This window comes from Pelmatolapia mariae, linkage group LG18 (assembly GCF_036321145.2).
Source record: "Pelmatolapia mariae isolate MD_Pm_ZW linkage group LG18, Pm_UMD_F_2, whole genome shotgun sequence".
NCBI classification, from domain to species: domain Eukaryota; kingdom Metazoa; phylum Chordata; class Actinopteri; order Cichliformes; family Cichlidae; genus Pelmatolapia; species Pelmatolapia mariae.
Window position 1 is genome coordinate 25,922,703 of NC_086243.1, and position 15,993 is coordinate 25,938,695.

Sequence of the window (15,993 nt, forward strand, 5' to 3'; positions counted from 1 at the left end):
AAGTTTGAGAATGGCTGTTTCTACTCTATTCAAAAGCATCTTAACAAGAGTCCTGTGGGTGGTTAACAAGTTTTAAGTCAGCCAACACTGCAGTATTTTTAAAACAGAAAGAACACATGTGTATTGCAAATTGTTTTAAGCCTGCAGCGTATTATAGTTTGATTGAAAAACGACTATAAAAAACTGTATCGGTAGTCTGTGTCTGAATAACTTCAAAGTTTTCTTGTACTTTACAAAGAAAACAGTTACAGGTGTGAAAAACCTGTTAATTGCTTCAACTGAACTAATCAAATGAAAGCAATTGTTTTGTTTTTTAAAGTAAGTAAAATTATCAAAAGTCAAGTTGTAATGTTGTAGGAAGATTGTAACCAAGGTTTTATATCTATTTCATAGGTTACCATGGAAGACCTTTCACTGTATGACTTTGTTTTAAATAGATCTTCCCATCACATCTAGTTTGATTTCGTGTGTGTGTGTCAACAACTTGGAAAAGACTGACAGTTTAAAACAACACTGCAATGCATTTCTAATTCAAGGAGTTTACATTCTGAATTCTACTTCAAAGAAATAAGGAGTCACTGGTTTTAACAAAAGGTCAGACTACAAAAAAAAAAAAAAAACATCCAATGCAGTTCTGAAAAATGTAACAATTACTGGATTATTGATTGTTATTATTTAAGAAAGTTGTTGGTTGCATTTCTGTTGTCACACAAGATCCCCGGTTCGATCTGGGGGTAAAACACAAATTTCCTTTGGGTTTGATTCAGGAAGGGCATCGGGGTAAAAACCACCAAATTAAACATGCAGAGCTACCCGCTGTGGGGACTTCTTCTGAATGAAGGAGCAGTAGCTGTTGTCTTCATACAGCTCAACCTTCTGACACCTCAGGTCGAGTTCCTGCACACTCACCAGATGCTGGTTTGACAAGCTCGAGCACAACAATTCAGAAAGGCATCTTGGGATTTCACTATGTCAAGGCTGATGAGCATTAACTATAATTTTTATACTGACTTTAAATTGTACTGGCAGCCAACACAGGCCAGCACTGCTGTAATGTGCTCCATTATCTTTCTACTTGTTAGAAAAAATAGCTGCAGCATTTTTAACCATTGAAGACATTATATAAAACTCTGGCTGATTATGTGTTACTTTTTTTTTAAGTCAGATTAGCATTTTAAAAAGCTGAAATATGTCTGATCTTTAAGATGTTTCACAGCTAAAACAAATACAGTTGTGACTGTACATATTTAAAGCAGGTCTATAAAGCAGTTTTTAATATTCTCAGTCACTCACAAATGGCAGTAGAGCTGCCAAGTAAGACGTCTTCTTGCCATTAGGAGGAGCTTGGCCTTCAAAGATTGCTGTGGCCCATGCTGCTCCCAGCGATCAAACCACCAAGCCACCTGGGAACAGCGCACCACCCACTCTGCCACCTGAGCCAAGTCTGCAGCATTAGGCAATAAAGACTCACAGGAAGAAAGAACATTGCTCACACTATCATAAACAGAAGGGTGGTGACACACTTGTGAAAACTCACACATTCATTTCACAATCTACTTCCACACACATTTGAACAGAAACACACGGTCGTGCCATGAAGGAGCAGGTGGCCGGGAAGCAGAGACCCAGGTCACGCAGGCCTAGGTGGCAGTGCTATAAAGTGACAGTGTGATTAAAGTCCTGTGTCGTCGTCAGGCCCGTTATCTACCGCCGCTAACAGGCCAGTGCCGATACGCTCCGACAGCCGGCGACTGCAGCTCAGGAGGTGGTGCTGATAACACCCAGCCTCAGCTCGTGCAACTTCCAGCCGCAGTGCGCAATTATGAATCATATGTTTAAGTGGCTGTCAAATACATTCACGTGCAGGACTGTTCATTATCATGGCTCCAGATAGAAGCTGGATTGGTCATTTCCTGTTTATCGCTTTTAGATTATCATCATTACCTCTTAGTTCTCAGAAGAGGATGGATGAGGAGAGAGACACGGAGGACACTAATGGTCTTGACTTGATTTGAACCCAAGACGTCACCATGCCATTAGACTTGAGACAAACAGATACTTTTCTGTGAGAAGATTTTTAATTTATTAATATGTACTCACTTGTCTTTTGTGTCAATAATTGGATTAAAATGAAGCTTTCTCAGAATGTTCCACATCTCAGCACATCCTAAAAGAACAAATTAGTTTATTTTTTCCCCAAACATTTATATTTGTTCGCTCTCTGATGTATTGCTGCATCACCACAATCCATTTGTACTCTCTTTCAAGCTGTGAGAAGCTCTTTGAATTTTCTTTGAGGAACACGTTCTGCGACAATAGACAATCGACTCTATCCTCAATCCAGTCCACATGCACGATTTTTGAGTTCGTTTACAAAAAACTGTCAACGTGTATGGCATGGATACTAGAAAAGCAGAATCTTCCAGTGTGACACCTCACTACAGAAAAATTCATTTTTATTTTTCTTTCTAAAGTTTAACTGAATATTTACTCAGTAACATAAGGGTTTAAGAAAATGGATGATAATGATTTGCCACCTGGTGATCAACTACAGAGGTATTGTTAGACTAACAACTGATTTTGACTTCTGCAGTGAATCTTGGCTGCCGTGAGTGGTCGCCATCATTACCATCATTAATGCTTCTGCATGGTTTTTTATGTGTTAATTACCTTGTGCTCATGTCACAGTGTTTTTTACCAGCCACTATGTGTTTGTACTTTCCATCACAATCATTCTAATAGTTTCAGCAATCTCCCCCTTAGGACTTTGCTGACATCTGTGAGTCCTTATGTTGAGGCTATGGCTTTTATATCGAGGCAATCCTCTGACTGATGCATTCAAAAACTGTGGCAAAAAATAACCCTAAATTCATAGGAGGAATCTACAGTACACAATCGCAATCACAATAGGTGTGGGCTGCATTGAGAAAATGTGTCACATTTCCATGGATGTGCTAGTCAGGCCCAAAAATGCAGCCAACAGAGTGCCTGCAGTGACCCGATCCACAACAATGCATCCAGGTTGCTGCTGTCTGAGGGCTGAATTATTTTACTGAAAAAAAATAGCCCTAATCTAGGAGTGATTCGTCTTTTCTGAAGCGTAAAACATTTGGTGTCCTGGACATTGTGAGCCCGGAGGCTGTAGTGTATACCATGAGATTTTAAAAGCTTAGCTTAAAGGTGTGCTACACATGAATAGTGCTAATAAAAGCTGTACTGTTGTAGAATGACAAGTAGATGGTTTAAGGACTTGAGTCTGTTTAACAAACAAGGGAAACGACTTTGCAGCATGCTGAAGAAGAAGAGGAGAGCCTCAGTTAACATATATCTGCGAGGCTCAGACACAGAAACAACATTAAAGAGGGTCTATACGTCCTAACTATAACAAAGAAACAGTATACACTTAGTAAATAACGGGGCCCGACAACTTTAGAAGATTTTGAATTTCTCATCTACACTTATCTATGCAAACGATCGCATATAAACAGAGTCTGCTCAGCTTTAGCACATCATTGGTTTCCTAATATCTTCTTTCTTATATGTTTATCAAAAGAAAGACCTAAACAAAGACAAAAGCAGGAGAATAACCAGCAAAAAGTGAGTGTTAATAAAGCCAATAAGGAAAGACTACAGTCTGACTGCAGTCCAGATAAATACAGAGTCCAATGTACAAACACATCAGAAAATGCATGGAACAACAAACAGACAAACTGATAGAGCGAGAGACAGGATTAGGAAGGCAGAGAGATGATGGATGAAACTAATGAGGGCGGGGCACAAAAGACAAACAGGGAAGATAAGCATCAAAGACGCGGGAAAAAACTAAAGACTAAGAACGTGGCGCATTATGCCAGGCGCTGCCTCACACTGTGATCCTGGTCGTGACGTGGTCTGCACCTCCTTTTGACCTGCTCCTGACTTAAATCAGCTTAATTGAGGTGGTCTTCACTGTAGCTCCATTTAGATTATCATAACCTCTTTTCTAATTACCCCACAGTTTAATTTCCTCTGTCCAGAGATGACTGAGCTTCCTGACAGGCTGAGAGACAGTTACACGGTTGGCTGGCTAATCAGTCAGCGCTCACGCCTCTCTCCCCTTGATCAAGTAAGCAAGTCGAAGCTGGGACGGCACGTCTCCTAGGCTGCTTGCGGCAATCTGGATAATTAGAGTTGTGTTCGATCAGTGTTCCATCTTTGCCAAGCTGATGATTATCCCCGCATGCAGAAAGCAGTGACAGTAAACCAGCAAACACAGACACGCACAAATTACAAGGTAACGGCAGACAAGCTGCTGTGGCATTTTAAGAGTTATCATATTGCTGTAGACATTAATAAATGTAGTTTGCATGGATAAGAGAAGGAAAGGACCATGTTTTTATGGATATTTCATGTCTGAGTGAAATAAAGAATTTCAGAGCAGTGCCTTAGTGTATTATTTCAACATAACGGCAATTATCCCCTTCGCTACCTCTGATTACATTAAAATACTGAAATAAGTGCAGCAAAGTTTGAGGCAAGCACAAAAAAAATGATAGACAAACATACAAACGAACCTCTCAGTGCTCATCACATTTTCATTTGACGGGGTTCTTGTTACACATCGAGTTTGGTCTGTGATACCAATCAGTAACGACTGAAGTGCTGCATCTCACCCAGGAGCATTATGTTGCGTAATGAGATTCTTCTCCCCGAGCATCCCTCCCTAATCCCACGCTTCTATCTGTGCTTTGTGGGCCTTCGCAACAGCTGAGCCAAGATGAACATGGACGCTCTACATGAAATTCAGTGTTAACCCTGCCATCATGAATAACAGCGAGACAATGGAGCCGAAATGGAATGGATGCTACGCCCATTACCAAACACGTTAATCCTCTTAAGAAGTTAAGGCAGGTCTTGATGACATGTGGGCAAGGCAGAGGTATAAAGCGCTGCAGAAATGAGCAGAGACTAATCTGAGAAATTAGGTTCATCCTAAACAAAAGCAGGCCTCGAGCTTTGATCCCATATTCATTAACCTGCAATTCTCTCTGGGGAATTGACAGGAAAAAAAATAACCAGGTGAGCCACTCTTTAAGTTGCGGTTTGCAGTTTTAACACAGGTTGTAGTAAAATATCCCTAAAAACTTTCACTGATCTGCAACTTAAATCAATTCACTGCTTTTCAGAATGTGCCAAGACGCTGTCGGAGAAGTTGTGAGACCAGCTGTGTCTGGGGGTGCTTAGAAAGACTGCCAGAATCATGCTACCTCATTAACCAGATTTCTCCCAGACCAGCATTTGGCTGATGCCTATAACCCAGGCACAGCACACTTCTAAGGCGCTGTGTAAGAGCTCATTTTTCAAAAAATGGCCCCCAGTGCCATGCAGAGCCTCTTTAGAGGCAAAGTTAAGTAACTCACTTTGATGAAGCCTCGTGAGAGGGAAGATTTGAGACAAGAAAAGCACAGAGCAATGAACAGACCATCAGTACTGATAAGATCAATATTATAGCAACAAACAGAGGGGTAGATGTCAAAGTGCTGAGCAGCAAATCTGTCAGAGTGAAAAAGTGGAGGTCTGCTGTGGAATTCAGTGATGCTGTGCCAAAAACAAAAACAGGGCAACTGCAGTTTGACTCACCTGTCTCTTCCAGTCTCCTTCTTAAAGACCATGTCGCAGTGGTTCATCCTGTCCTCTGTGGTGACAAAGATGCGGGCGTGAGGGTAGTTTTCCGACGCCTGCCGCAGCATGTTGTACACAATGCCTTTCCCGTCTTTCCTCATGTTCCGGAGCGGCCCCCACACAACGTAGACCGTGTCGTTGGCCTGGCCGAAGAAGTACTGGGGCTTCTGCAGCAGCAGAGGAACGCTGGTATGAGAGACGACCCTCAGAGTCGTGCGTCGGCCCACATCGTTCTCAAACCCCCGTGTGGGTGCGTTGTTCATCCGCCAGATGCAGGGAGAACGATCTATCTGCGGGCCAGCGCCCTGGCCCAACATCTGACCAGAGCTGGACACGATGCTGCACAGTTCGCAGTTCAGCTTCAAGGGCTGGAGGAGAGGAAGCAAGTCCATTAGAACTTTAAGGGCACTTGCAGAGCACCTGCAAGTGCCCCTGCAAATTTTTTGCTTCCAAATTTAGACTTCCAGCCTCTCCTATCACACATTTTCATAGCAAGGACCAAAGACCAAAATGAATCAACAGTGATTATGGCTAATGAAGGTAACAGACAAATAAGAAGCACCTGTGATCTATATCTCACGTATTTTCAAAGGGCATGCAGCTGAATTAGTGCGTTTCAACTAGGGCTGGGCTATATCATACCGTTCACGATAATACCGGTGTAATGTTGGGCAACGATAGGAAAATGAAATATCGCATAGAATATGGGTAAAACGCGCATTCGCAGTGCCGTTGTTTACATACGCACATGGCGGCAACGCAGAATGAGAAGAGCGAAAGTGGATCGTTGAATGAAACGGATGAACCAGAATTGGTTTGTAAAAATGCTGCAACTTCAGTGGTGTGGAACTGGTTTGGCTTTCGTCCGTCAGATACACAACAAAGCACTATTTTTGGTAGAGCATGCTAGCGGGCCGTCGTTATTACCGTGTTTTTTGGAAAATACAGCACACTTAAAATCAATCCTTTGATTTTTCTGAAAATCGACAGTGCCCTTTATAATCCCGTGTGCCTTATGTATGAATTCTGGTTGTGTTTACTGACCTCGAAACGATTTTATGTGGTACACGGCGCTCGAAAATCTGTCAAATGTTTTAGTACGACTTTGGTAAGCTACGAACCCGCACCGCTTGATGGATTGTCGGAGCATTACGGCTATCGTAGGCAGGAGCCTCGCGGAGTGATACGTACTGTGCTTCAACATAATATTACCATATTGTGTGTGTGTATAACCTCTTTTTAAGCTTTGTGGATATTATACATGGTTATGCTGAGGATATGTCGGCCAATTTCCACTCGAAATGCCTTTTGGTTAAACTGTCAGCAAGGAATTTGCATTTGCACTGTTAAATTTTTATATAACTTTAATGCAGATAAAAAACAGCTGCTTGTTTACATACATTGATGTTTTTTTGTTTTTTGTTTGCACTAATAAAGTTGAGGAGTTGTAAAGTATTTTGTCTAGTGTCAATTATATCGTCAGTTATATCGTTATCGCAAATTTTCAAATGTATATCGTGATAAATATTTTTGGTCCTATCGCCCTGCTCTAGTTTCAACTACTGAAAACAGCACAGTCCATGAGATCATTGTGAAACAACACGTACGCTGTCCATGGTCCTGAAATGAATCCAGTTCAGTTTATCTAATATTTCACTGTTTATTAGAGTGTAATAAAACTTTACTGAGGAAAAATGTGTTTTTAAAATTTATTAACATAAATAATTTGATCAGAACAAAAACAAACAGCACCATAAAACTACCAAACCATTGCAAAACATCAAAATAAAATATGGGCTGCTATTAAGACTTTGTATTCCTGACATCCATCCAAGGCCTGATTATTTTCAGGATAGGGTTCAAAGTCAATGCCGCCATCTTGTCATTTTCTTCATTCTTCAGTCATTTGGCTTTGAACCCCACTGTGCATGCTGTGAAATTTGTGCCACAGAAGCCACGTTTAAAAGAACCCAACACCAAAAATTGAATTTTGTTGCCACTGTTATTATCACTGGCGTGGCTCCTTTAGGTTTGAGGTTCCAGGTTCATTTACCTTGTGCAAATCTTTGGTTAAGAATCAATTTTAACGGTAACACTGGAAAGCCTGAACATTTTTAACTTCCAAAGAAGTTAAAGAAAGTTTGTTTAGGCCTGCATTGTTGTCTGATTTGTGTGAGTTAAATAATCAAACAACACTCAGCAACTTTCATCAGTTTCTATCAGTGCAAGTTCAGCAGGACTGTGGAACAGTTCATAAAATAAAGCCACAAGAAAGCAAGATAATTAGAACAGCCAGCAAGCAGAAAGGAAATTTATCACAGTGCGAAATACTGCAGCGCTTTATCACCGGCTTCTATTGCTGGAGAACAAGGTCTTTACATGCACCATCAACAAGAAGATACGAATACATGAAAACCGACAGGGAAATATATTAAATACACTGAAATTATCAAGGCAAAACAAAATAATGTCCTCCTACAGAATCTTAATGATGTTAGAAAATTCTATGATAGCTGTCTTACTGATAAATATTCTGCTAAAACGAACTCCTGAAAACACATTAAACAGCAGTTTTTTTTAAAGATTAAAAGCACATTAAAAACCTTAAACACGTGAAAAGAGGAGACTTTTATATTCAGTCTTTAAATTGTGCAAACTGGCCACTTTATAAGGTACACCTTGCTAGTACTGTGTTGGACCCCTCTTTTTCCCTGATGAACCGTTGACAAAAGCAGGATGGATCCATGCTTTCATGCTGTTTACACCAAATTCTGACCTTACCATTTAGCTATTGCAGCAGAAACAAGTGGTTCCTTGAATTACTGCTGCCTTCCTATCCCAGTAGATCAGGGCCTCGAGGCCTCAAGGACCGGTGTCCTGCAGGTTTTAGATATCACCCTGGATCAACACACCTGAATCAAATGATTAGTTCATTATCAGCCCTCTGGAGAACTTCAAGACATGTTGAGGAGGTCATTTAGCCATTTAAATCAGCTGTGATGGATCAAGGACACATCTAAAACCTGCAGGCCTGGAGTTCCCCACCCCTGCAGTAGATCATCAGTTTCTGAACTACTCAGATCAGCCCGTCTGGCATCAACAACCTTGCCATGTTCAAATTAATTGTGCCTAATAAAGGGACCCATGAGTGTACATTCCTTTTCATTAAATTAAATAAGTTTTAAATACTGAATAAGTGGTTTCCTTCAAAATTATAATGCGTTTGACGCAGTTTCGTCTTGTTTTGTTAGAGTTGTGATATATTTTATATGTGTTCAGTAATATTATTAAAGTGATGTTTTGGCAAGGGACTTTAAACAAAATGCATTTGGTGATTATTCATAAAAAAATATTAATCAGGGTTTTACGGGCCTCTATAATTTTCTTTTATTCCCTAAGACTGATGTCACACTGCCCAGAACTAACATAGATTAAGTTAATTGAATATGGGACCTCAGAGGTTACAGCTGCGAGGATGACAGAGAAGCAAGCAAGCTGTGTCATTTATCTTACTGTTACTGTATATATATTTTTTTATATATCTTATTATATGTTACAGGAGCAAGGGGATTTGTAATGAATCTTCAGTAAGAGCCCTTAGCTACGCTTTGCCAACCGAGGAAAAAAGCCCTAACTGAATCCAAAATGGGAGATTTACCTAATTGAAGCTAATATGCTTGGTTTGTTTTGATGAGATTAAACTTACTTAAGTAAATGAATGCACGGCAAAGTTGGAAAAAGAAAACGCACTGTGTCACGACTAAACCCTGTTCATCATTTGCTTAATGGAGAATAACTGTAATGTCACTGGTCTGAATGCAAATTGCATTTTTGCTGCACTTTTAATGCACTCTGGTTTCGAACGCAAAACTCTTTGGCATTTGATCAACAAACATAAGAGTTTTAGAGTGCAAGCAGAATCGCACAAGACAATCCACTAAAAACTGTTACAGCTCCGTGGCTTATCAGCACTCACAACACGCTTACGACACAAGATCGGTTGCTGCAAAAGGGAACTACACACAACTACCATTGGTTTTCTTTTGTATCTGACATGTTTCTTTCATACATAACTCCAGCTGAGGCTGCTGGTATTGCCTTCTCTTTCATGTATGGATTCAATCACGGGTTAAGAAAGGATTTCTGGACCCAGTCTCCATTTACTGGGTGGTTGAGATACACATCACCGCAGCCTTGAGCCGTCAGCAGCTCGTCCATCATCACCCGCTCCCCTCAGCCTAGCCCATAACTCCATCACGCCTTTTAGCACACACAGATTGGCTGGGCTCTGTGGGGAGCACTGACTGGCTAACTGTATGTGAAACATATGGGTTTGTCACTGGAAACCTACCAACAAGGAGCCCCTGAGCAAGGCATTTCACCATACTTCTACTGCAGTGTAGCTGCTCAGTGACAAATAAACAAAGATTGAGGTTTTGCTCACAGTATATGAAGCAGAAAATTAACAAAAGGAAATTTTCCTCCATTAAAATGGTGTATTTAAAAAAAAATTTTTAAAGGCATGTGAGCAGTTTACAGTCACACAAATAAAAACAGCAGTGAACATTATTGTTTCTAATCTCATTTGCATGCATTACAGAAGAGTGGAAACCTCATCTAATAACTACAAACCCCGTTGGAACACTTTTTATTCAGTATGCACTAGAATCTGGCTCCCAATAAATCTGAGTTTTACGTCCTATAAATCAATAAAAATGTTACGGCCTCCTCCTCTTCCTCTCCTCGCTTTGATTCATGTTTCAGTTCCATGTTCACGATGGTGCTGTTTCAGTGTGGCCTGCAGTAATCGCAAACAGAGTGCACTTTTATAATCCGAGTAATTCGGGCACTCTGATAAGTACGAAATCTACTCACCAAAGCTTTAGATTTTTAATGCATGAGCGTGTTAAAAATAAAGTGGGTTATTTAAAAAGCAGGCTTAATGCCGGGGACACAGCCATCATTAAATTATAGCACTGGGGTGTGAACTTAACCTTGGCTTGTTCATTAAAATGCTCTGAACACGATTAATTAATAAGCAATAATTATTACATTAACTTGCCAAATATTTCATTGTAAGACGCCTCTCTGGGACTTCGAAGTCTTTCTGCTTAAAAAATTAGCTTCAGCTGTCTCCATGGGGCAAAGTGGTTCATTTCAAATGCTTCTCTTGGGGCATTTACATTAAAATAAAGGAGAAAAGCACAGTTCACATTTGAAACCCCTTCTCAGAAACAAATGATTAAGAGGTACATTAACTAAACATGAAAATATTCATACGCTTAGTTCTGTACGAGCTATTTATGAGTTCTTTTAATAATAACCACAGGTCGTCCAGTGGGAGGCAACCTTTTTTGAAACTTTGATTACTTTAGATTCTTTGTAGTGATTTAGTTTTTTATTTGTTCAGTTAATCTTGAGTGGCTTACAGTTTGTTTTATATAATGCAAGTAACATGGCAAGTATAGGACCAGGTAAAGTTCTGTGGATGTTTTGTTTGATTGTTTTACTGCTTTTATTCTTTTGTTTTGTTTTGTTTTTATACATAACTGATGATGTAGTGCTAATTACCCATGTTAACAGAGTGAAACGGCAAAAGTGAGGTGGTGACCATAATAACGATAATAGCTTTTAGCATAGTACTCTCACTGTGAGCATGCAGTCCCTGTGTTTGTCGACTACTTGTGCTTTGAAACCTCAAGTCTGACCTTTGGCTGTTGCCATCTTGGGATTCTGGAGCTAGAAGAGGCATGCAAAGGGTGGAGTGTCTAGGACATTACTCACGGGCATGGTTTTCAAATACACGGCCTCCACTTACTAAAGCATACCCAGTTTTATCATTTCATGGCTCACTCACACTACAGTGAAAGCAGGACCGCAACCTCCTTGTGACAAAGAAAATTGGGTGGTCTTCCAGTGATTCAATTACATTTTTTCACATTCAGTAACTGGTTGGAAGGAGTTGTGGTCACCAGCTAGTTGCCCAGAGTTTAAGCATGCCACACTCTTACCCTCTGGGCGAACACTTTTAATCAACAGGCGATTGCACAGGTCACCCAGAGGGAGGCAACCTGTCTCTAATCAAAGACTTAACTATTTATAATAAATCACAGGCAGACTGGCAAAGGTTTCCAAACACGTCACAGGCGAGTCTGTGCACAACTCGCCTGTGACATGTCTCTTTGCTTAAGGGGACTTGACTTAACTAGTTGCCAACTGGTTGCATTCTGGTTATATTCCTCTTTAACAGTAAGGCTGCCAAGTACCTATGTCATTTTGCAGTCAAATCGTCATCCTGCACCAACTACATTACTATTTGTTGAGGAATTTCTGAATTTCTGCTTTAGATCTATGAGATTCTGGTTGAATTCTGCATGTAAGTAGTTTATGTGAATTTCTGTGTACACAGATGGCAATAGATTTGCAATTTTAACCAATTCATCACAGTTAATTGCTGTGTTATCACAAACTGATAGCAGACTGCCTCCATCATATTGCTGTTTTATGGCCGTCTCAACACAACAAAGGCACCCTGAAGACAGCAACTGACAGCGAGTGATTACACACCAAGTCGCTGTCTATGAAGCAACTGTTTCAAGTGCAACAAAACACAACTTTGTTGCACATGGTTACAATAATTCTGATCATGCTCCAGGCTCCAACACTGTTTTCAAAAAGTGCGACTGTGACATTATCCTACATGGAAACATATTTCACAAAATAAACATGACGTTATACTGAAGAATCCTTGGATTTAATGCTTGAGAACATGAAAGAAAAACAAAGTGTCCCAAGGTCATAAACAAGTAAGCAATGGGGTGATTGTTTTTTCCCCACAAACTACCACGAAATCACACATCTTTCTCCAACCAGAGGAGTCGCCCCCTGCTGGATATTAGAAAAAATGTTGCTTGAAACCTGCATTGTCTTTTTACTTCAACACAGCTACAAGCACAACCTTGAGCTGCTAGCATGGCAGTGGACTTGCATGCTGTAATATTTTAAGCTTTAAACTTTTAGACCAGGAGTCACCAAACATCCCTCACTAGATTAAAGGCTTTGTTATACATGTTTAATTAATCCTATTAATCCTTGTCTAAACAACAAATGGTGCTAAATGAATGTTTACAGCACCATTACGCTGCTTCCCCTACCTAGAGTGCTTTCTGGGTTGGGTAACTTACAAATTACTTTCAAATTAGAGGCTCAATATTTAGAAGTAGCAGCAGCTAACTTACACTCGCTGGCCACTTTGTGAGGTTAACCTGTTCAACTGCTCAGTAGCATAAATATCTAATCAGCCGATCACATGGCAGCAACTTAATATATTTAGGAATGTAAACTAGGCCAAGGCAACCCACTGAAATTCAAACTGAGTATTTGAATGGAAAAGAAAGGTGATTTAAATAACGTGGCATGGTTGTTGTTAGACTGGCTGATCTGAGTGTTTCAGAAACTGCTGATCCAATGGGATTTTCCTGCACAACCATCTCTGGGGTTTACAGCGAACCCCCCCCCCCCAAAAAAAAAAAAAAAAAAAATTAAGATATCCAGCAGTTCTGTGAGTGAAAATGTCATGCTTGCAAAGGTCAGAAGTTGACTGGAAGATATAAATACGATCTCTTATTACAATCCAAGTTATGCAGAAGAGCATCTGGGAATGTACAACATATCAAACCTTGAAGCAGATTTGCTATAGAAGGTAAAGCTCAAATCATCTTAAACTGGCTCCTTGAACATGACAACGAGTTTGCTGTACTCAAATGACCTCCACAGTCACCAGATGTAGTGAAACGGGAGAGTCCCATCACGCATGTGTGGTCAACATATCTACAACTGTGTGATACTATCATGTCAATATGGACCAAAATCTCTCAGAAATGTTTCCAACACCTTGTTGAATTTATGCTACAATGAATTAAAGAAGTTCTGACTGCAAAAGGTTTGATCCAGTTGCAAAGTGATTGAAGAGTGTAAATGTCTTTCTGACATCTTATCTGACATTTAATCACAAATCCTATTTCATAACAAGGTAAACCTGGATACTACAAATAAATACAAAAAACATTTCATCATTATAAACTAATAAAAATAAGAAAAAAAGGCATTTTAACCAGATGTTTCCCAGACATTCTAATCTAAACACCAACACTAACTCTGAAACACATAATTCTTCACTAACACAGGTTTAATTGTTTGGCATTATTTGAGCAATCAAAGCAGATGGTTTTAGATGTTATGTAACAGATGTTTATGAAGACAAGTTTTAATTGGTGCGAGCAATTTTATTCTATCTCTTGTCTGCAAGGAGCTGATAACAACTTAGAGAGGACTTACATACAATAATGCATATTTTATTAGCCGGTGCAACACGGGCCACAAACAAGAAGCTTTCTCATTAACGTCCATTAATATCCACAAAGTGCTCCAAAACTCAGACCACTTTCGAAACATACACAGTGGAAAACGTTGTGAGAAAGGCCTGCATTTACAATACAATGAGTTTCTCCCTCGCTCTGTGATGGACCAGACATATGGATGTAAAGTGCCACAAGAAAAATGTTTTCTATTTCTCCTGAAAGCAGCGCAGGAACAATTTATCACAGCTGGAGACAGACTCAATCAAATGAATAAAATAAGGCAGGCCATACCCCTGCTACCGGGTTATGCATTATACATGTTTGCGAGAGGTTTATAACACTTCAAATGACACCTCACTGGGGATCATGTGAGATTGCCTTACTGTCCAGGTGAAATGCTACAGCTTCTAAAGGTGCTGCTGTGTACTTAACAGAGGCTGACAGCTCACACAGCAGGCCTTCATTCCCGACTTCATCACTTACGACACCTGGCGCGGGAGTATCGCCTTGACCAGACCTCCACAATTTCATCCATCCTTTGTCAGAAATTTCATAAGAGTGCAGAGCACTTTTGACACTCATTCTCAGGCCAATCACTGCCTTCCTGATTAGATATAGAGAACTCACTGGTGGGGGAATTTGAGCCAAAAGAGGCCTAATTCTGTAGAAGCTGCCAGTCTTTTTACGATGATTTACATAAATCTCCATGGGGAGAGGGCAGTGATTTAAGCAGTCTTGTCTGGAGGCAGAAGGAGGTGCAGACGTAGAGACTGGTGTAAAGTGTGATTGCCTCTGGGCCCATGTTGTGTGGATGAAACTCTCCAGAGGCAGAGGATGGCGCTCTGCATTAATCTGCGAGTATCATCCTGCTGAATATAAGACATCCACTTCACATGAATTGATTTCGAATTCTCATTTTCACCCGGAAATGTTACATACATTCATGCTTAGTAAAATGTACATTTTTTAAAACATTTTTTTAGTATGGCTACTCAATATCCAATAGCATAAGAACAACGGGCTGTGTTTAAACAGGCTGCCTTCCCAAACAATAAACACAGCTTGGTTTTTACATTTTGATGTGGTGGGAATTAAAAGGCTTTGATATTTCAATTTCCATAAATTGTGCAGGGAATATACAGCACAAAGCTGTTTGAAGGCAGAGGAATGGGATCACGGACACGGGTGTTTGGGATTAAAAATAAATAACACTCACAAGGGACATCAAAACGAGCATTTTCAGATCCATCACAGGGAATCTGATATAATAAATTAAGAAAACTCTTAAGGGGGTGCTCTATTTTGAATAGACTACACCTTCATTGTGAAGGTGAATGCTTATAGAATATAAATGTACTGCAGGAGAAAAGGTTACTCATGTATGAAGCATTATTATATTAAAAATGTGTTGTATTATTAAATGTTTACAAAAAAAACAGTGGGGAAAATAAGTATTTGATGCCCTGCTGAATTTGTAAGTGTGATTGCTTACTAAGAAATTAACAGTCACTAATTTTATGGTTGTTTCATTTTAATGGAGAGAGACAGAAACAGATTATATATTTGATCGCCTACAATCCCTGATTCCTGCACACACAGATGAGAGATTACAATCAGTCAGTTACTCCTGATCTCATCTTGTTTCATGTATAAAGCACACCTGACCACAGAATCAGTTTGTTTCATTCCAGCTCTTCCACCAGCATAGGGAAGACCAAAGAACTGTCAAGGCTAGAATGATTATTCAAAAAAGGAAGAAATATAAAAAGAACATCAGTTGCCCTCAGTCTAACACCATGTACTTCCATCCCTCAGCCAGAAGATTGAAGTTGGGTCATAGATGGGTCTTCCAGTATGACAAATGACCCAAAACATACCGCTAAAGCAACAAAGGAGTGGCTGATGAAGAAGCACATCAAGGTCATGGAGTAGCAAACCTCAATTCTACAGAAAATCAGTGGAGTTGGCTGAA

The 15,993-nt window shown here is 40.0% G+C and overlaps 1 protein-coding gene across 1 annotated transcript in view; it reads right to left on the reverse strand.

Moving 5' to 3' along the window:
* The window catches only part of st6galnac3 (ST6 (alpha-N-acetyl-neuraminyl-2,3-beta-galactosyl-1,3)-N-acetylgalactosaminide alpha-2,6-sialyltransferase 3), a 102,355-nt gene that overhangs the window by 52,078 nt on the left and 34,284 nt on the right, over nucleotides 1-15,993 (reverse strand). The window contains exon 3 of the mRNA XM_063461622.1: nucleotides 5,620-6,029. Coding sequence (XP_063317692.1) covers nucleotides 5,620-6,029 — 410 coding nt within the window. The remainder of the gene's footprint in view (nucleotides 1-5,619; nucleotides 6,030-15,993) is intronic.